The sequence below is a fragment of the Jaculus jaculus genome, chromosome 5 (genome assembly GCF_020740685.1).
Source record: "Jaculus jaculus isolate mJacJac1 chromosome 5, mJacJac1.mat.Y.cur, whole genome shotgun sequence".
In the NCBI taxonomy this organism is placed as follows: Eukaryota; Metazoa; Chordata; class Mammalia; order Rodentia; family Dipodidae; genus Jaculus; species Jaculus jaculus.
The window spans coordinates 107450476-107470832 of record NC_059106.1 but is presented as its reverse complement, the minus strand read 5'-3'; the positions used below and the strand labels follow the sequence as shown (position 1 = coordinate 107470832).

General features: G+C 49.0%; 1 protein-coding gene across 3 annotated transcripts in view; it reads right to left on the bottom strand.

Moving 5' to 3' along the window:
* Window positions 1-20357, bottom strand: part of Dnmt3a (DNA methyltransferase 3 alpha) — a 139837-nt gene that overhangs the window by 11086 nt on the left and 108394 nt on the right. For 2 of the 3 annotated variants that reach the window (XM_045149784.1, XM_045149783.1), the window contains exons 7-19: window positions 8049-8264; window positions 7635-7793; window positions 7057-7164; window positions 6599-6755; window positions 6143-6292; window positions 6002-6046; window positions 5085-5164; window positions 4461-4573; window positions 4180-4363; window positions 3900-3984; window positions 2051-2196; window positions 1223-1313; window positions 885-1033 (exon numbers count right to left, since the gene is read on the bottom strand). In XM_045149784.1, the coding sequence (XP_045005719.1) occupies window positions 885-1033; window positions 1223-1313; window positions 2051-2196; window positions 3900-3984; window positions 4180-4363; window positions 4461-4573; window positions 5085-5164; window positions 6002-6046; window positions 6143-6292; window positions 6599-6755; window positions 7057-7164; window positions 7635-7793; window positions 8049-8264 (1683 nt within the window). Of the gene's footprint in view, window positions 1-884; window positions 1034-1222; window positions 1314-2050; window positions 2197-3899; window positions 3985-4179; window positions 4364-4460; window positions 4574-5084; window positions 5165-6001; window positions 6047-6142; window positions 6293-6598; window positions 6756-7056; window positions 7165-7634; window positions 7794-8048; window positions 8265-12348; window positions 12443-20357 lie in introns of those variants that run through there. The other variant, XM_045149786.1, reaches the window with a different exon arrangement.

The following is a 20357-nucleotide window of genomic DNA, read 5'->3' as shown; positions in this document are numbered from 1 at the left end:
CAGTCCAGCTGAACTTTCTGCAGTGATGGAAATTCTCTATGTACTGGTCATTCCACTAGTAGCGCACTAATGATTGTAATTTGTGCTGCAAAGGCCAGTTTCTGTTCATGTCAATAGCCACATATGGCCAACAACTATTATACTGGGCAGAGCAACTCTAGACCAGTCAGATCTTAATAAAACAAGCTCCAATGAGCATGAGAGTGCTCACTGTATCCACTCCCATTTATAAAATCAGATCACTATCTTGAGGTGTTAATCCTGAGTCTTGGGATCATGGGTCAATGGCCTACTCCAAGAATGCCTATGACAGCAATAATCCTCTGTGCTTGCCTCAGGGTGGAATTGGGATTCACATCATGGGAAATAAAACCCAAGATATGCCAGATATTCCCAGGTGTCATAAGCACCCATCCTGGTGCCAGGGAGTGAGAATAGGCCATTTGGGACAAAGAAAATTAAAGATGATATCTTAAAAGTGCTCCCAGTACAATATCACAGAAACCTGGCTCCCCACCCTACTAAAAGCCAGGCCCTTCAGTCTGGGTTCCACTCCCATGATACCTCATTTTTTTCTTTCCTGTTTTTGAAATAGGGTCTCACTCTAGCCCAGGCTAACCTGGAATTCACTATGTAGTCTCAGGGTAGCCTGGAATTCATGACAGTCCTCCTACCTCTGCTTCCCAAATACTGGGATTAAAGGTGTGAGCCACCATACCCAATGACACCTCATTCTTTCTGGCTGGATCTCTAGCTCTGCTTCCCTCCTTCCAGAGCTTCCCAAACAAGGCTCCTTGCAAAGCAAAATCTCCAGCTCCACAAGGCAGGTGAGATAGGGTAGAAGCAGCAGTCTCAGGAAGAAGCCATTAGTGAGCTGGCCATACCTCAAGAAATCGTGAGATGTCCCTCTTGTCACTGACACCCATGGCCACCACATTCTCAAAGAGCCAGAAGAAGGGGCGATCATCTCCTTCCTTGGGCCGTGCATCATGCAGGAGGCGGTAGAACTCAAAGAACAGCCGGCCAGTGCCCTCTGAGAGGTCAGAAGAGAAAACGCCATCAGCTGGAGCTGTTTGCATGACACGGTGGTGTGGCTTGGCATGGGGAGGGCGAGGAAAGACAAGGTCACTGGGAGGAGCTGTCCAGGGCAGAAATATCCAAGGAGGAAACCTAAGTGCAGAAGCACCAGCTCAGAAGGTGGAGGGGTGAGGAGGGCACCTACCGTAGAGACCCTTGCGGGCAGGGTTGACGATGGAGAGATCATTGCAGGGGCTGCCCCCAATCACCAGATCGAATGGGCCCCACTCCTGGATCTGAGAGGACAAAGGTAACTGATGGGCCTGCTGTCCAGGGACACAGGCAGAGGAAGAAAAGCCATCTGTGAGTCTAACTGTTGTCTGGATCCTCTCTAGCCTCAGCTTCTTAACAGCGAGCAAGCTGACCTAATTGGGCAGCAGGAATCCTAGGGCTGCAGAGTAAAAGCAGCTTCTCTGAGGGAAAAAGGAGACCAAGTGGCATCTGAACCAGTGAATGTCCTCTAAGGTGACAGAGGTTAACTAAGACAACTAGAGGATACAGGACCTAAGTTCAGACTGTCAAAATCTCCCCAAGCCCCTGAAAGAGAAGCTGGGAAAAGTATTTGCCCAAACTATCAGGACAGGAACCAACCCCATGGCCCATCCCATCCCGTTCTGTCCCATCCCTAATCCAAAGTGTTCTACCATAAATGGCCAGAGACCCAGCTGAGAGCAGCCAGAGCACAAAATGGCAAGCTCCCCAATATATCCATCTCCTTTTTTTGTAGCACTGGGGATCAAAACCAGGGCTTCATGCATGCTAGGTAAGAGCTCAACCCTCAGTTACACTCTCAGCCCCCAAATTCCCATTTTTAATCTGCCTATAACTCTTCACGAGATGAAGAAAAACAGTAAGGAGGAAGAAAGGCTAGGGGAAAGAATAAAGAAGAAACAGCAATGGACGGGAAGAATGAAAGGAGCAGACTGCAGGAACTAAGGGAGCTGGTAGGACACACCCCACAGCACGGACATACATGCTTCTGTGTGACGCTGCGGACGTCCCCGACGTACATGATCTTCCCCTGGTGCCGCACCATGCCCACTGTGATTGAATCTTCACACACCTCCGAGGCAATGTAGCGATCCACTTGGATGCCCAGGTCCTTCAGCACCAGGAGTCCTATGCCAGCCAGCAGAAAAAATTGTCACTTGGGACCATTACCCTGTCACCTGGTCTTAAAGAGGTAGGCCATCTTGCCCACTGCACACAAGGGGTCATCTTCAGGCCCAAACATCAACATGCCCATGAAGCTACCTAAAATCTGTTTTTAACCAAAGTGGAACAAGGGCACAATGGCTGTTTCACACCAAGTATGGCCTACTTGGAGGGTGGTCAAATTCAGAGAATGACCAAGACAATAGGCAGTTTTTCTTGTGCTCCTAACAGGTCTCCCATTAAGGAGCATGTATACTGTAGGATGTGAGATGGTTTTGAAAGGCTCCAAAGGCCTAGCCTAAAAAACCAAAGCATAGCTGGTGTGGTGGCACACACCTTTAATAATCCCAGCACTTGGGAGGCAGAGGTAGGAGGATCACCATGAGTTTGAGGCCACCTTAAGACTATATAGCAAATTCCAGGTCAGCCTGAGCTAGTGTGAGACCCTATCTGGAAAAATAAAAATAAATAAACAAATAAACCAAAGCATGAACTTCTCTAGATTTGTAGGACATAGGCAGGGGGCTGAGAGAACAAGGCAAATATCTGGCCAGGATGCCTTTGACCAGGGTTCCCAGGATCAGACTGCCTGTGCCTTCCCTGGTCAGGTAGAAACAAGTTCTAAAGTAAGCAATTCCATTAACAACTGAGATCCTTTCAGTACAGGAAGAAGGCAGAGGGATGGGCTATCCATATACTATACATGAATATAACTCCCTAGAGGCAGCTAGAGCCACAGGGGTGGAAAAGAAGATTTTAAAACACCATAAACAGTTACCCAAACATTTCCTTAAAATTTTTATCCAAAGAAATGATGGCTTAAGTATGTAGATGTATTTTTATAAGGATGTTCGTCACAGCACTGCTTACAATTAAAGAAACAGAAAATAACCTAATAGGGGATAGTTGCATAAATTATAGCATTTTCATTCAATGGTATCCTGAGGAGTACTCACAAGTGAGTTACATGGTAGTCATAGTAAGTGGGAAAACAGTATGCATTTAATACCTTCTTGACTAATTTACTTATTGATTAAAGAGACACATGGGCTCCGGGGATCTGAACTAAGGCTTTTCATGCTTCAAAATCAGCATTTTACCCACTGAGTGATCTCCCCAACCCCTCATTTGATTTTGGCTAAATTCCATGTCTGTATACCCACCTCCTTCCCATTTAGCATTGAAGTTTCCCTCTTAGGGTAATAGTTTAAAAGTCAACTTTTTTCCTTTTTTTTTTTCTTTTCTGAGAAAGAGGCAGATAGAGAGAGGAAGTGAGGGAGGGACAGATGTATACGCCAGGGCCTCTAGTCACTGCAAACAAACTCCAGATGCATGTGCCACCTTGTGTATCTGGCTTACATGGGTACTGGGGAATCGAACCTGGCTCCTTAGGCAAGTGCCTTCACTGCTGAGCCATCTATCCAGCCCCCCTCCCCTTTTCTTTTGGAGATAAATAAGGTCTCTTGTAGTCCAAGCTGGCCTCAAACTCCCATTACGTGGTTAAAGAACACTTTTAATTTTTGATCCTTCTGCCTCTACCTCTCAAGTATTGCCCCCACCACATCCAGTTCTTCACAATTATTTTGTTTTGCCAAACACACACATACCAATTGCTACCTTGTACAAGAATAAGCAGGCTAGCTCCTCAAATAACCCATGTCACTCACCTGTAGCAATTCCATCAAAGAGAGACAACACCCGAATGGGCTTCCTCTTCTCCGCTGGGACAGGTGGGTAAACCTTTGGAGGGTCCTAGGCAGTGAACACCACTGGTCAGGTCCACACTTGGGAGTCTCCCAAATAAATCCCAGTCCTTTTTCTAGACTCTACAACCAATGAACACTCAGCCCTCTGCTCACTGTCTGGGTCCCTCAGCCCACTAAAAAGCTCTAATGGGGATGAGTATCAGCAAAGAAGTTGAAACCACACCCTATCTCCTGTACTCACAAATTCCTGGTCATGGTTATTGGCGAAGAACATCTGCAGTCGAGAAGGCCAGTCTTCCCGCCGCCGTAGCAGCCCATAGGTGCCCTTATGCCCACACATGTAGCAGTTCCAGGGGTCTTCCTTAATGGCTGCTTGGGCAGCTCCTGGACCCACCAGAAGATCCACACACTCGACACAAAAACACCTGGAAGGAAGCCCAGTGAGCCCAGTCCATAGCATTGCAGACAGAAAGGGCAAGGTGAACCCAATGTGGACCCAGAGAGAGCAGGGGGGACCCTCACCTGCAGCAGTTGTTATTCCCGCACATGAGCACTTCACGCCCCCCACAGCAGATGGTACAATAGGACTGATAGCCATCATCATCGTATTGGTATGCACACTCCAAGAAGCAATTCTAGGAAGAATGTGGAGGGCCCAAAGTCACCAGAGACCAGCAGAGCCAAGTGAAGGCAGGCTTTAAATCTGGTCTTCAAAAACCTCTCCTCAACACGGAGACAGGATCTGGCCATGAAGGTCAGGCCAGAAACGCATACTTTGGGAGGGAAAGCCCTATCTCCCTAACACTACAGTGGACAAACACTGATAACAAGACAGGAAGGAGTTGCTGGGACTGTTCCCTCCTGCAGCATTTCTCCATAGGCTTCCAAGGGCATGTAATTCAGATGCCCTCTCCTCACCTCTACCACCTGCCACTTCCTTCACATCAGTGGTGTGAGCTGCCTCTCCTTCCCATATCTGGAGTATGAGAGGATCTTTCAGAATATAAATAACAAGCCCCAAATCCTCGGAGCACAGGGCTCATATGTTCAGGAGTTTGGAGGTCCTCATTACAGGCCACACCAAGTGCCAGCCCCTTGAGGCAAAGAAACAGAAAAATGGTCACCACTGCAGGTTAGTGTTCCTACCTTGCAGTTCTGACACATTCCACCAATGAAGAGTGGGTGCTCCAAAGAGACATTGAGGCTCCCGCATGAGATGCAAATGTCTGCAAAATAACAGGATGTCACTAAGCATCTATCAAGAGCTGAAGCTTTACTAAATAAAGTGGGTGTCGGAGCAATAGTCAAAGATAGGCTGTGTAACTCAAGATGACCTCAACCAGCAGTGACTCCTGCCTCAGCCTCACCAAGTGTTAGATTACAGACATGAGCCACAGCCTGGGCTACAGTATAAGACCCCATCTCTTTAAAAGAACAATAATGCTACCACCAACAACAGTGACATGGGGGTAAAAGTACTGATGAGAACAGGGTCTCAGCCTCAGTTGCTCTGGAGGCACTCCTGGGGGGCACTCTCCACCAGACTTTCCAGACCCCAAAACAGCCAAGCCAGACTGCCACTACTCAGCCACTGGAGATAACGTGTAGGAGAGAAGGTAACTAAGAATCAGAGGCCAAGGTTAACTTTGGCAAAGTTCAATAAAATCCATAGGACTACTGTTCTCTGACCCACTGTGATGTCTCAGACCCCAAAGGCCAGCCCATGCCATCAACAGGAAGGCTAAGTTGCAGCACCAGAAGATAGATGGTGAACCTGGCATGGTGGCTCACACCTTTATTCCCAGCACTTGGGAGGGTGAGGTAGGAAGGCTGCTGTGGGCTACAGAGTAAGTTCTAGATTAGCCCAGGCTAGACTGAGACCCTGCCTAAAAAAAGAAAAAGAAAAAAAAACAACAGATGGTAGATGATCCATGAAGCATACAGACAGGCCCATTGGCTCACAGTACCCAACCTTCCTGAGAACCCATGCCAATGTCCATACAAAGGGCTAGGATCTTCTCCTGCCCACGCTAGAAGCAATCCCAACCTTCAGGCAAACTCACCCTCAATGTTCCGGCACTTTTGCCTCACCTCGTACACCAGCCGCTCTGCAGAAGAGAAAAACCCGCATAAATAAGGAGACTGCCCACACTATGCCCATCCCTCAGAGGGCTCCCAGCTCACTCCAGAATTTGGGCACCTACCTCTTGTGCGTTCATCGATAATCTCCTTGACCTTGGGCTTCTCTGTTGTGCTCTTTCTGGGCTTTTTGGCTGGTGGGGGTGGGGCATAGGCAGCTGCCTCAGGCTCAACCCACATGTCTGTGTAAACTTCCTTGTAGGGATTCTTCTCCTCTGCATGGGGAAGGTAAGTGACCAGTCCAGTTACAAGCTGACCCAGAACAGCAGATCCCCCTGTCTACACTACTTACAGCCGGGTGCCACCTAGCCCTTACTTTCCACTCACAATTCTGAGGTTCTGGCAAGCCAGTGGAGGGCAGGCTACTCTGGAGTCGCAGCAGAGAACTCCCTGACACCAGGGGGTAGGCTTTACATGCTGTTGAAGGGCCTTTGCAGCTCTCCAAGCATGGCTTTCCCAAGTCTCTGCTGGCATGGTCCCAAAAGGCTGTTCTAGAAGATCAGCCCAATAACCACATTTACCTTCTGGTGGTTCCAGGCCCTTGGGACCAGAAGGCTGGAACCCCCCAAGGGCCCATTCAATCATCTGCTTGTTCTGCACCTCCACAGCCTTGGCAGTGTCACTCTCGTCACTATCATGACAGGCTGGGAACAGCTTCCCTGCACGGCTACTGGCCACCTGGAGGGTGATGTGAGAGAAGAAGTTAAATATCAGATGAGGCTCAACTCAGAGCAGCAAAAGTGGGCAGTGGTGTGGAAGTGAGGGATACTCAAGGAAGGGAGAGTCCCCAGGATAACACTGCTTCCTACTTGTCAGATGAAGACACAAAATTCTAAGGAAAAGTAACTCTGTTAAGAACTGGGATCCTTTCTGTGTGGGTAAATGGCAGAGGGACTGGGCTATATATATGCCAATAGGCCTCAACCCTCAAGCTTGGCTAACCAACTAAGCTCCCTCCTGAGCTTCTAGGAATGCTCACCTGTAAGACTTCATAGATGGCTTTGCGGTACATGGGCTGCTTGTTGTAAGTGGCCTGGTGGAATGCACTGCAGAAGGAGCTCAGTGGCATCAGCTTTTCCACACACACCTGAGGGACAAACCACCTTTGATTTGTTCCTCCCAATTTTATTTATTCTTCTAAGATAGGTTCTCTGTAGCCCTAGCTGGATTAACTCAGGCTGGCTCAAATTCATAGTAATCCTTCTGCCTCAGCCACCAGGTGCTGGGGTTACAGGCGTGAGCTACCAGGCCCAACTGTTCTTTCCACCCATGGGCCTTCCAATTGCCAAGAATCAGGAGTCCCTAGACCCTTTAGAGGACTGGAGGCACAGAGAGTAATGACAGAAAGAGGCAGGGGAAATTCTAGCAAAAAGGCTCCTGCAGCTCGTAGGCCCACAGGCTTTTTAGCTTAAACCAGTGATCTTTAAGGCTTCTTCCACCGAACACATTTCTACTGCCCTACCTTAAGTCTGGGCCTCCCAGCAGAAACTATAGGCTCCTCCCCTACCTAATACCTCCACCTTATTTCCCTATCCCCCACCACCAAATCCAACTCACCACTGAGAATTTGCCGTCTCCAAACCACATGACCCAGCGGGTGCCTTCAGCTGCTCGGCTCCGGCCAGTCATCCACCAAGACACAATTCGGCCTGGCCACCAGGAGAAGCCCCGCAGTTTCCCCCATACCAGCTCCCCAATGCCAAAGCCCCGGCCATCCTGGAGCCCCAAGGAGCAGAAATCATTACACAATGGTCACAAGGCCCTGCCACCCTGATAACTCCCATGGCAACCCCAACCCTGGGCATTTGGGGACAGCCAGGAAAGCTCTATGGGGATAGAGGGAGACAAAGCAAAGTTGGGGAGATAGGAAGACCTGAGAAGTAGCCAGTGAAAGGAAACACAGGGTCAACACAGCAGTGGAGGGCCCCAGAAAAGAGCTGTACAGGGCTGGTAGAGAAGCAAGGGACTAACCTCATACTCAGGCTCATCATCAGCTGCTTTGGTGGCATTCTTGTCCCCAGCATCAGCACCTACAGGCTCAGGTGTGGTGGCCACAGTAGGGGATGCAGGGTCAGTGGGCTGCTGCACAGCAGGAGGGCTAGCCTCCTCCACCTTCTGAGACTCTCCAGACCCCTGATTTTCTTCCACAGCATTCATTACTGCAATTACCTTGGCTTTCTTCTCAGCCTGAGGAAATGGGGAAGAAATCATTTGACTCCTCCAAGAATGAACAGGGTCAAGGGACACTCTAGTGCTCTTCTCCAACCATCTGTGGTAGCAAGAGTGGCTCTTCACTCAACAACCCAAGTGGCTTGCATGGAAAGGGAAATAGCTGAAGTTGAAAGGTAAACTCAACTCGACTCCATCAGCCTTTGTGCCTCACAGCCCCCCTCGACCCTCCCATCCCCAGCCTAATCTTCCTCACCTTGGTCAGTTTATCCCAGGCTTACCCTCTGACCTTAAAAAGATACTTCTACTTTATTTACATTTTTGGAGACAGGGTTTCACATGTCCCAGGTTGGCCTCACATTTGCTATTTATCCAAGGATGCTCTTGACCTCCTGGCCCTACCTCCCAAGTGCAGGGATTACACAGGAGTACACCACACAACCATAGCTTCTATTCAAATATCAATCAACCGTCCTTGTTTAGGCACTAGTATTGGTTCTAGCAGCTTCTCTTTTGCTTCCCAATCAAGAAAGGAGCTTTCATTTTTTCTCCCCACAAATTTTCCTCAGCAATCAACTCCTTCTCTTCCTAGCTTCCAGATCATAGTTCTAGCTCTTGTTATGTCTTCTGGCAAGTTAAAAGTATTTTCTCCTACATCTGCTCCAACAGTGTAGAAAACTCTGAGAAAATGTGCCTGTTCCCATGCTCAGGTGTCCCTTGGGTTATCTGGGTTACACAACTAACACTGTATGCTGCTACCTTCTAGATGCACATTTTACACCCATGAACAATGTATTTATTCAACTATTTGCTGAGCAAACTGACCAGGCACTCTCTCTGCTATCCCACCAACCAATGAGGACTCCAAACCCCACTTCTGCCATTGAAGGGTCCTCATCCTTTCACTGTGTCACACTATCTTATTTGTGTATGTGAGGTACTAGGTGTTGAAGCCAGGATCAGATGCATGCCACCTATCCCCAGCTCACACTCATCTCTGAGCTATGATATGTGTGTCATTCCTTCTCAAAACCTAGTTCAGCTGGGCATGGTGTCGGACGCCTTTAATCCCAGCACTCGGAGGCAGAGGTAGGAAGATTGCTGTGAGTTCAAGGCCACCCTGAGACTCCATAGTGAATTCCAGGCCAGCCTGAGCTAGAGTGAGACCCTACCTCGAAAAACAAACAAACAAACAAACAAAACCTAGTCCAAACTCCCATAGCAAATAATATCCTTGACACTGAGTTCTGAGGACCATTCAGCTTACTCTTAACCCTATTAGTAAATCTAGGACACTATGCCCACAAAGTTTAAGACTATGCACATATTTTCAACATACAAGGTTCACAGGGCTGGAGAGGTTGCTCAGTGGTTAAGGCACTTGCCTGCAAAGCCTAATGACCCAGGTTCGATTCCCCAGTATCCATGTAAAGCCAGATGCACAGTAACACATACATCTGGAGCTCATTTGCAGCAGCTGGAGGCCCTGGGGCACCAATTCTTTCTCTTCTATCTCTCTGATTGCAAATAAAAAATACTTTTAAAAGGTTCAGAAGGGGGAAATATTATCCCCTTTTGATGCTGGAATTGAACCCAAAGTAGGTACATACCTACAATGTGCTCTATCACTGAACCCTTTCAAATCCCATTTTCAACTTGCTCTTCAACACAGCTTCCCCACCAAAAACCTACAGCTATGAATGCAAATCTTTAGAGATTAAAAGAAAAAAAAAACATCAGGGGCTGGAGAGATGGCTTAGAGGTTAAGGAGTTTGCCTGCAAGGCCAAAAGATCCCAGTTTGACTCTCATGGACCCACATAAGCCAGATGCACAAGGGGGCACACGCATCTGGAGTTTGTCTGCAGTGGCTGGAGGCCCTGGCATGCCCCATTCTCTCTCCCTCTCGCAAATAAATAAATTATATTTTTTAAAATGATCAGAAAGCAAACTTGGAATCAAGCATAGTATGTGCCTGCAATCTTACCACATAGACAAGAGGGTTGCTAGCTAGCCTGGTTTACATTGAGACCTGTTTCCAAAACAAAAAAGTAACTTAAGAGTAAAACAGCTAGTTTTAAACCTAAATCAGAACACACACACACACACAGATGTATACGTGTACACAGACACATATGCCTGCTGTCTCAGCCTGGCAACTTATTAGTAGCTGACTGGGCCCCATCTTTTCCCTCTGGAGTTGTTTCAACCTAAAAGGACATTTGAACTGTAAGATTTGGTGACTTTTCCTAACCTAAGCTAAGAACCTTTAAGGTCAGTGATCTAATGTACTGTTATTTTATTTCATTCAATTTTCATGTCGTTCCCTCTGGGCAACAAGCCAATGTTTCTCATGGTGATTACTAAAACAGAGAATGTTAGTTCTGAGTCTTCTCTTGACTCAACAAATTCTAAATGGGATAAGGGATCCTTTGCCCCAAACAGCTGAGGAAGAGAGCTCATGACGGCTGGGGGTGGGGGGGAGGGGAGGGAGGGCGGAATGCAGAGCAATTGCTCAACCCTCTCCAGCCTTACCCTCACCTGACTAGGACTTCCCACTTCTTTTGCTTCTATCAGTTCTATCACTTCCTTACCCCAAAAAGGTCATGCACTATGGTTGGGCCCCTTCTCCTGGAAACAGACTCCTCTCTTGGGATCACCAGCGGCACAGGTAACAAGCATAAGCCCTACCCAGCCATCTCTGTTCACCATGCCTTCTCAAACTTCTGGCAGGGATGACAGACCCTAGGCCTAGAATGACCCCAAGACCCTGTGTACAGCCTGCGGAAGTCCCTCAGCCAGTGCGAGGCATGTAGGTGGTAGAGAAAAGCTCTCTCAGCAAGCAGCAGGGAGCGGGTAGACTGCCGCAGGATCCTCCCAGGGCTGCCAGGTCTCGAGGGAAGTCGTGCCCGCCAACACCCTCGTCACTCCTCCACAGCCCTTTGTCTCTTTTCCTACCCCTTCCCCACCGTGCTCCTTAAAATTCTTCTCCCACAAGCCCTCCCTCTCCCCCATTTGTCAGATGCTGCTGCTGGTTAACTGCTCAGCATCCCCAACCTACTGGGGCAGAACTCGCGCCCAGCCAGGGGGCGTGGGGGGTCGGTGGTTAGCAGAAGGAGGGCGCAGGAACAGGGAAGGGGACAGCGTGGCCTGTGGGGGAGGGGCTGATTAGAATAATCAGCCTGGCAAGTAGGAGAACCATCCTCCTTCCCACGTTCACTACCCTTCTCTCCAGGCAGACAATAGGAAAATGAAGGGTTAACTTGGGGCTCTCCATTTGGACTTATATATATCTGGACTGAGCCTGGGCAAAGTCCAAGAAGGACACCACACCATCCCCCACTTTCTTCTGGCTCAAGGAAGCCACTTGGCCTGGGGCTCTTCCAGCCGGGAGGGGGCGTGGGGGGGAACTCTGGTAACTCCACAGACTACCGCCTCCCCGGCCAGTCTATCTCTTCAGGCAGCCGCACGCTCCACCTCTCTCTGCGACTCCCATTCCAAAGGTCAGAGGTCTGAAGGCACTGCCCCCAAGCCCACGCGGCTATGGGCTAGCCCAGTGACACAAACCACCAGGCTGCCCACACTAACTGGGATCTCGGCCATGCCCCAGTACTTCTTTCTGGCTGCCGGCCCAGCGCCTCCTAGGAACTCTCGTAGGAGAGGAAGCTGTCCTCCAGAGGCCACAAACTGGCAGGGCCCCGAACACAGCACGGTCCAACCCCACTCAGGCACACAGGTACCCATCTGCCACCGGCTCGGCCCAAGCGGCTTCCAACCCAACTCCTGGGCAGCAGCCGCCCTCCGCCAGGCCGCCTGTTCCCCAGCCTGCGGTGTCCCTGGCCCATGCTGGGCTTCTGTTCCCAGAGTGCCAGGTGCCACTTGCGTGCCGTCCAGAGTGAGGGCTCGAGGCTCCTGAGCACGAGGGGTGCGACGCCCCTAAGTGAGCCTCTGCGGCACTCAGGCAGCCTGGCCGGGACGCCGCGACCGCCACGGGCCGGCGCGCAGACTTAACTCTCCTCGGGACTCGGAGGGCTCCGGGGACCCTCCCACCGGCCCGGCCGCCTCCCCGCCCCCGTCTCCCCGGGGCTCCGTCCAGGAACCTACCCATAAGGCCAGGTGCAGCCCCAGTGCGGTCCGGCTCAGGTGTGAGCCGCGGCCCCGAAGCTCTGTAAGTAGCTGCCCGGCTGGGGGGAGGGGCGGGGGGCGACGGGGCTGGGGGCGGAGGGGGCCGGGGGAGGGGGAGGGGGCCGGGGGCAGGGAGGGAGGGAACATTTTCTTTGTCTAGAACTCCAGGTCACGTGGGCCCCGCTGGAGGGCCTGGTTGGCTAGGAGCGGAGCGGGCCGGGGGAGGGGGCCGGCCTCCGACGCTGGCGGTGGGCCAGCCCCACTCCCGGGTCCGAGGGGCGCGGGGGGCCCGCAGGCGACCCCGCCCCGCCCCGGCCGGCCGGCTGGCTGTCGGGGGAGCGCCTGCCTCCTGCGGGCGCCCCGCCCCTCCCCTATCCTCCCCTCGGAGCTGAGCCGGGCCCGGGCCGGGGGCCGGGGCCGGGCGACGCGGGCCTGCGGGAGGGCCGCCGGGGAGTCCGGTGCAGGCCCGGCCGGGCGGGAGCGATGGTTTCCGACCGCCTGGGAGAGCCGGGAGAAAGTTGTACAAAGTGAGTTTCGCAGAAGCACGGTCAAAAAGAAAGGGGGAAGGAAAGCAGACAGATACGAGGCCAGACCTGGAACTGCGGGAAATGGAGTAGGGAAACACGCACCGACCGGGTGGACAGCAGGCGGCGTGCGAGTTGTAAGCGCTGCGAACGGCCAAGGAGGCATCCCCGCTCGCTCTACAGGTGGATGGCGGGGAGGATGCTTAAAACGTGTGGTTGATGAATTCGGGCTTTGAAAACTCCTTCCAGGACTAGTCCTTAGCTCTCCAGGTCAGGTCTTCCCTCCCCCCCTTTATTTTAAACGGTCTCCAGATGCATGCTCACCATATGCATTTGGTTTTACGTGGGTATTGCGGAATCAAACCTCTGTCCTTTGGCTTTGCACGTAAGCACCTTAACCACTGAGCAATCTCTTCAGCCCCTCTTGCTTCACTTTTTATTTTTTTGTGTTTTCGAGTTAGGGTTTCACTCTAGTCCAGACTGACCTGGAATTTTCTATGTAGTTTCAGGGTGGCCTCGAGATCACTACGATCCTCCTGTAGCCCAGCCTGATCTGGAATTCATTATGTAGTCTCAGGCTGGCCTCAAATTTATGGCCCCTCGCCGGGCATGGTAGCCTTTAATCCCAGCACTTGGGAGGCACAGGTAGGAGAATCGCTGTAAATTTGCGGCCACCCTGAGACTACATAGTGAATTCCAGGTCAGCCTGGGCTGGAGACCCTACCTTGAAAAACAAACAAACAAACAAAAAACCGACCTCCCAAGTGTGCTGGGATTAAAGGTGTGGGCCACCATGTCTAGGCTCCCCACCCGGAACCCCACCCCGCCACACTTAGGGTCTTACTCTAGCTCAGGCTGACCTGGAATTCACTATGTAGTCTCAGGGTGGCCTGGAATTTACAGTGATCCTCCCTCATACCTCTGTCTCCCAAATGCTGGGATTAAAAACATGACCCACCACACCCAGCTTGTTGTTGTTGTTATTTTTGGAAGCAAGATCTCACTGTAGGCTCAGGCTGAACTGGAACTCACTAGAGTCCAGGCTGTCTTCCAACTCAGGGAGATCATCCTACCTCAGTTTCCCTGATTGCTGGGATTAAAGACCAACTGATTTGGATTTTCTTTTTCCTGCTTGTAAAGTTGGGGATAAAGGGCCCCATTCAAAGGAAGCATATAGCCTTCATTCCCAGCCAGCACATGGGTAGCTCATGAGGACATTGCTAAAAGGTAGTTGTGGTGGCTCACACCACTTGGGAGGTGGAGGTAGAGGGGCCAGGTCATTCAGCCCTACATAAGTTTCAGACTAGCCTGGGTTGCAACTCTTAAAAAAAGAAGAGGGGAGGGACTGGAGAAGATGGCTCATTGGTTAAGTCGTTTGCCTGCAAAGCCTAAGAGCTGGAGTTTTGATTCCCTCAGAAAGAGGCACATTCATCTGGAGTTCATTTGCAGTGGCTGGAAGCCCTGGAGTGCCCATTCTCTCTGTCTCTCTTTTCTCTCTCTCTGTGCATGTAAATAAAATGTTTTATTTTAGTTTTTAAAAAGAAGGCTGGGTGTGGTGGCACATCTTTAATCCCAGCACTCTTATCTTAGAGGCACAGATAGGAAGATGGCTGTGAGTTCAAGGCCAGCATAAGACTACATTAAGAGATCCTACCTGGAAAAAACAACAACAAAAACAGACATTGTTGGTCTCCTGGAGCTTCTAGGTGAAGCCACCAGGTGCAGCATCTGCCATTTTAAGCTGCTCTTGAGCCTGACATCTTACCCCAGGGCAGATTTAGAGCTATTCTTGAACCTGGCCTCTTTACCTCGGGGCAGACTTAGAGCTGCTCTTGAGCCTGGCATCTTACCTACCCCAGGACAGACTTAGAGCTTCCTTGCCCAGCCTTTAAATGGGCTGAAGCATTAAACAGGGGAACAGACACTGTTGGCCTTGCCCTTGGGGATTTGACGGATTTCACTACACTTAGGAAGATACGAAAAGATCACTGAAATATGTAGATAACTGAGTCACAAATACCACACAGATGTCTTAGAAGAATATCATATAGATGGTGTGGATGATAAATGTATTTAAAGTGGTCAGAAGTTGAGAGAAGTTGAGTAGGATTTGGAAGAAGGGATTTGAAAAGTAGTATAGCAAAATATGGAAGGAGAAAATCCTTTCATCCTACCAATTTGACTAAAACTAAACTAACAAGATAAAATCTGGGGCTGGACAGGCTGACCTAGAATTCACTATGTAGTCTCAGGGTGGCCTTGAACTCACAGCAGTTCTCCTACCTCTGCCTACTAAGTGCTGGGATTAAAGGCGTGTGCCACCACAAAAAAAAAAAAAAAAAAAAATCTGGGGCTGGAGAGATGGCTTAGATGGTTAAGGCAGGGCTGGAAAGATGGCTTAGCGGTTAAGCGCTTGCCTGTGAAGCCTAAGGACCCCCGGTTCGAGGCTCGATTCCCCAGGACCCACATTAGCCAGATGCACAAGGGGGCGCACGCGTCTGGAGTTCGTTTGCAGTGGCTGGAAGCCCTGGCATGCCCATTCTTTCTCTCTCTCTCTCTCAGTCTCTCTCTCCTCCTCCTCTCTGTCACTCTCAAATAAATAAATAAATAAATAAACAAAAAAAATTTAAAAAAAAGATGGTTAAGGCATTTGCCTGAGAAGCCTACGGAACCAGGTTCAGTGTGCCAGTACACCACATAATTCATGTGCACAAGGTGGCACATACTTCTGGAATTCATTTGCAGCGGTAGAGACCCTGGAGTACCCATTCTCTCTCTCCTCCTTTCTCTTGCAAATAAATATTTTTAAAGTATATTTTATTTATTTATTTGAGAAAGAGAAAGAGGCAGAGAGAGAGAGAATGGGCATGCCAGAGCCTCCTTGTGCATCTGGCTTACATGGGTCCTGGAGAATCGAACCAGGACCCTTTGGCTTTGCAGGCAAACATTTTAACTGATAAGCCATCTCTCCAGCCCAATAAACATTTTTTTAAAAAGATAAAAGTTAAATAATGGGAAGGGGGTCAGGCATGTCAATGGATATAATCTGTAACTGACTTGTACTGGCAGGTTTTGACAAGACAAGATGAATGGATATTTTAAAAAGATTAGCTGGGGACTGGAGAGATGGCTTAGCAGTTAAGCACTTGCCTGTGAAGCCTAAGGACCCCGGTTCAAGGCTCGGTTCCCCAGGTCCCACGTTAGCCAGATGCACAAGGGGGCACATGCGTCTGGAGTTCGTTTGCAGAGGCTGGAAGCCCTGGCGCGCCCATTCTCTCTCTCTCCCTCTATCTGTCTTTCTCTCTGTGTCTGTCGCTCTCAAATAAATAAATAAATAAATAAATAAATAAATAAATAAATAAATAAGATCAGCTGGATTTCAGTTTGCAAGATGAATTTAGAAATATGGATAAAGAATTGAAGGTTGGGAGCTGGAGAGATGGCTTAGCAGTTAAGTGCTTGCCTGTGAAGCCTAAGGACCCTGGTTCGAGGCTCGATTCCCCAGGACCCACGTTAGCCAGATGCACAAGGGGGCACACACATCTGGAGTGGAGTTCATTTGCAGTGGCTGGAGGCCCTGGCGCGCCCATTCTCTCTATCTGCCTCTTTTGTTCTTTGTCTCTTGCTCTCAAATAAATAAATAAAAATAAAAAATTTTTTAAAAAAGGAACTTAAGGTTGAATGCCTCCTGCAGAAGAGGGCTGTGTGTGGCTGGTACACTCCTCAGAAGATCAGGACTGAGTTCTTTTTTTGTTTTGTTTGGTTTTGAGTTTTTGAGGTAGGGTCTCTCTCTAGCTCAGGCTGACCTGGACTTCATTATGTAGTCTCAGGGTGGCCTTGATCATGGCAATCCTCCTACTTCTGCCTACTGAGTGCTGGGATTAAAAGTGTGCACCACCACGCCCAGCTAGGACTGATGTTTGGATTCAACCACCATGACCTTGATACAGGCCACTTAACCCAAGAAATCTGTTTCTCATCTGTAAAACAGGAGTGAAGACATCAGCTGTCCAGAGCCCTGGAGACCAGCATCCTCAAAACAGTAAATAACTTCCTAGGTGCCTGGCTCCCAGCCACAGTTGGTTGGTACATGCCAACTGGAAGTCAAGAGACACACTATGAAACAGAATGCTTCATCTCTCCTATGGCTCAGCTCACCCTTCCTGAAGAAGGAGACAGGCCAGGCATTGTGGTGCAGTTCTGTAATCCCAGTGCTCTGGAAGCAAAGCTGGGAGGATTGCCACATTTTGAGGCCAGCCTGTGCTACAGAGTAATATCCTGTCTCAAAAGCATCAAAAACTTAGGGCTAGAGAGATGGCTTAGTGGTCAAGGCACTTGCTGCAAAGCCTAAGGGCCAACTCTCCAGTGCCCACATGAGCCAAATGCACAAAGGTGAGACAAGTGCAAGGTTGTACATACTCACTAGGTGGCACAAGTATCTGAAGTTCAACCGTAGGGGCTAAGGCCCTAGTGCGCCAATTCTCCCACCCTCCCTCCCTCCCTCTCTGTCTCTCTCGCAAAAAAGATAAAATAAAAAATTAGTGCTGGGCGTAATGGTGTACACCTTTAATCCCAGCACTTGGGAGACAGAAGTAGGAGGACTGCCGTGAGTTCAAAGCCACCCTGAGACTGCATAGTGAATTCCAGGTCAGCCTGAGCTAGAGTGAAACCCTACCTCAAAAAACAAACAAACAAACAAAAAACTTGGGTGCAAATTTCCCTCCTATTCCAGGACCCATGAATAACAATAAAAAGGATCCATTTAAAAAAAATAAAGGGGTACAGAGTGAATTCCAGGTCAGCCTGGGCTAGAATGAGATCCTACTTATAAACTGAATAAATAAATGGGCTGAGGCGATAACTCAGCAATTAAAGGCAAAGCCTGCTGGTCAGGGTTCAATTGTAAAGCCAGATGCACAAAGAGGAACATGTGTCTGGAGTTTGTATATAGCAGTAAGAGGCCCTGGGGTGCTAATGCTCTCGTGTCCATTCTTTGCTCACAAATTAAATAAAATACATTTTTAAGGCTGGGCATGGTGGCTCATACCTTTAATTCCAGCACGCGGGAGGCAGAGGTAGGAAGATTGCCATGAGTTCAAGGTCACCCTGAGAATACATAGTGAATTCCAGGTCACTCTGGGCTAGAGCGAAAACTTACCTCAAAAACAAAGACAAACAACAACAAAAATAAACCAACATAGGCCTTTTTTTTGGCCCTAACACATCTTTCAATCTAATCAAGGTATCTGCTTAGAGATTCTCCAAGTCCCTAAGGAGTCTTGAGTGTGGGGCTGGGTGTGTAGTTCCATGAAAGGGTTCATGCTTACTATGCCCAAAGCATTGGGTTTGGTCCAGAAAGAGGGACAGGGAGGTAGAGGGGAGGAAGAAGAATAGAGACAGGAAGGGAGAGAGAGAAATGACAATATGTGTGCACGAGCTGAGGAACTCTGCATTTATACCTCTTGCCTGTCCCCTTACCTTTGAGGAATGTGAAATGATTGGCTCATTGCCTTGCCAACCACTCCAGCCAGCCCTTTCAAAACTAAGTTCTGCCAGGCATGGTGGCGCATGCCTTTAATCCCAGCACTTGGGAGGCAGAGGTAGGAGGACTGCCATGAGTTCGAGGCCACCCTGAGATTACATAGTAAATTCCAGGTCAGCCTGAGCTAGAGTGAAACCCTACCTCGAAAAACCAAAAAAAAAAAAAGAGAGAGAAAAGAACTTTCCTGGTTTCTGGCTTGGCTGTTCTTCAGATGTTCTTTGCTTTTTATGACAGTCTCATGTAGCTTGGACTAGCCTCAAACTGGCTGTGTGTAGCCAAGACTGGCCTAATCCTCCCGCCTCTACCTCCCAAGTGCTGGGACTATCAACATTCCCAGATACTCTTTTCATGTCTCATTTCTTTTTCCATCATAACATGGCTAACTGTCTTATACTCAACATGGTGGCCTCAGGGCTTTTTCAGACATACATCTCATATGTAGCCAGGACTCCACACCTCAGAACTGTCCAAAACTGGGCTAGAGAGATGGCTTAGCAGTTAGAAACCTCAGGACCCAGGTTCAGTTCCCCAGTACCCACTTAAGCAAGATGCACAAGGTGGCACATGTGTCTAGAGTTCTTTTGCAGTGGCTAGAGGCCCAGGTGTGCCCATTTTCTGTCTCTCTCTTTCTATCTGTCTCCACCTCTTTCTCTGTTCAATAAACAAATAAATAAATACAATAAAGTATGTTTTAAAAAAAGCTGACCAAAACCATTTACTTTTTCTTGGCCTACATCCAAAGCAGCCTCTTTCTCTCAGCTTTCATACTTCCTTACTCTCTTCCTCTAAAGTTCAAGCCAAAGTTTACCTCTTCCACACAACCTTGTAGCTTAATGCAAAAGGAAGCCCAGACTCAAAGGTATGCCCTAAGGAATTTAGGACATCTTGCTTCTGTGGCCATGCAAACAGGACAAGTTACCTTTCACAGAGTATGAATCATATCAACAGAGATGTGTCTGCTTTATGGTCAGTGGACAGTCAGACCCCAAAGCAAAAGAGACCCCAAAATCTAGGATAAGAGGAAAAAGGTTAATGTGTGTGCATGTGTGCACATGTACACATACATGTGTGTTCTAGGGCGGGGGAAGGCTTCAGGGATTCACAAGTCACTCACTATACCTTTGACCTTTCAAGTAACCCTCCCTGGCTAGTTCCTGGGAGAGATCTTTTGACTGAGATAAAGATAGTCAACTTAAAATAGCAGCAGGCATGTAAGACAAGCCTTGTTCCTGGGAGTGATTTCAAAGTATGCTGAAATGAATTCCTGGATGAGAAGATGTAGAAGATGTCAAGAGCCTGAAAGAGGCTATGGAGAGCAAGGATCCAGCATCACCCAGCAGAAACAGAAACCTTCAAGAAAGGGCCCATATCCTGTCTAGCAGATAGCAGTGGCTCAGTAGGCCACCAAAGCTGATGAAAGCACCTCTGAAGGATACCTGACTCTTGGCTTTGGTTCTGTACTCATCAAACAAATGGTTCATTTTAATTACGTTTTTCACAGACACCTATACCAGCAAATTGTCAGAAAATAGTAGGACATTGTAATCTGTGTGGCAAAGACATGTCCTTTAATAAACCAGGAAGTTTCCCATGTCCATATAAACCACTTTTCAGGGTCTTTGAAAGACAAAATGAGAATTTGACTTTCAGTCACACAGAACTGAGAGGTGTGACCCTAAGCCAGGTTCCCCACCAAAAAGCAGTACTCTCTGGAGGTCAGTGACAATAGCCACTCGTGCTTGGCTGACCTTGACTAAAAGTTTAACATCTGTAGCATATATTGTCATAAAATGCCACGCTGTCAGGAGGTGGACATCTTGTGTTGTTGCCATCCTACATAGGACAGTGACCACCTGAATCCCTTTACCCAAAATCAGAGAATCCCATAGTGCTGACAAAGTAACACATGGCAAGCCACTGCA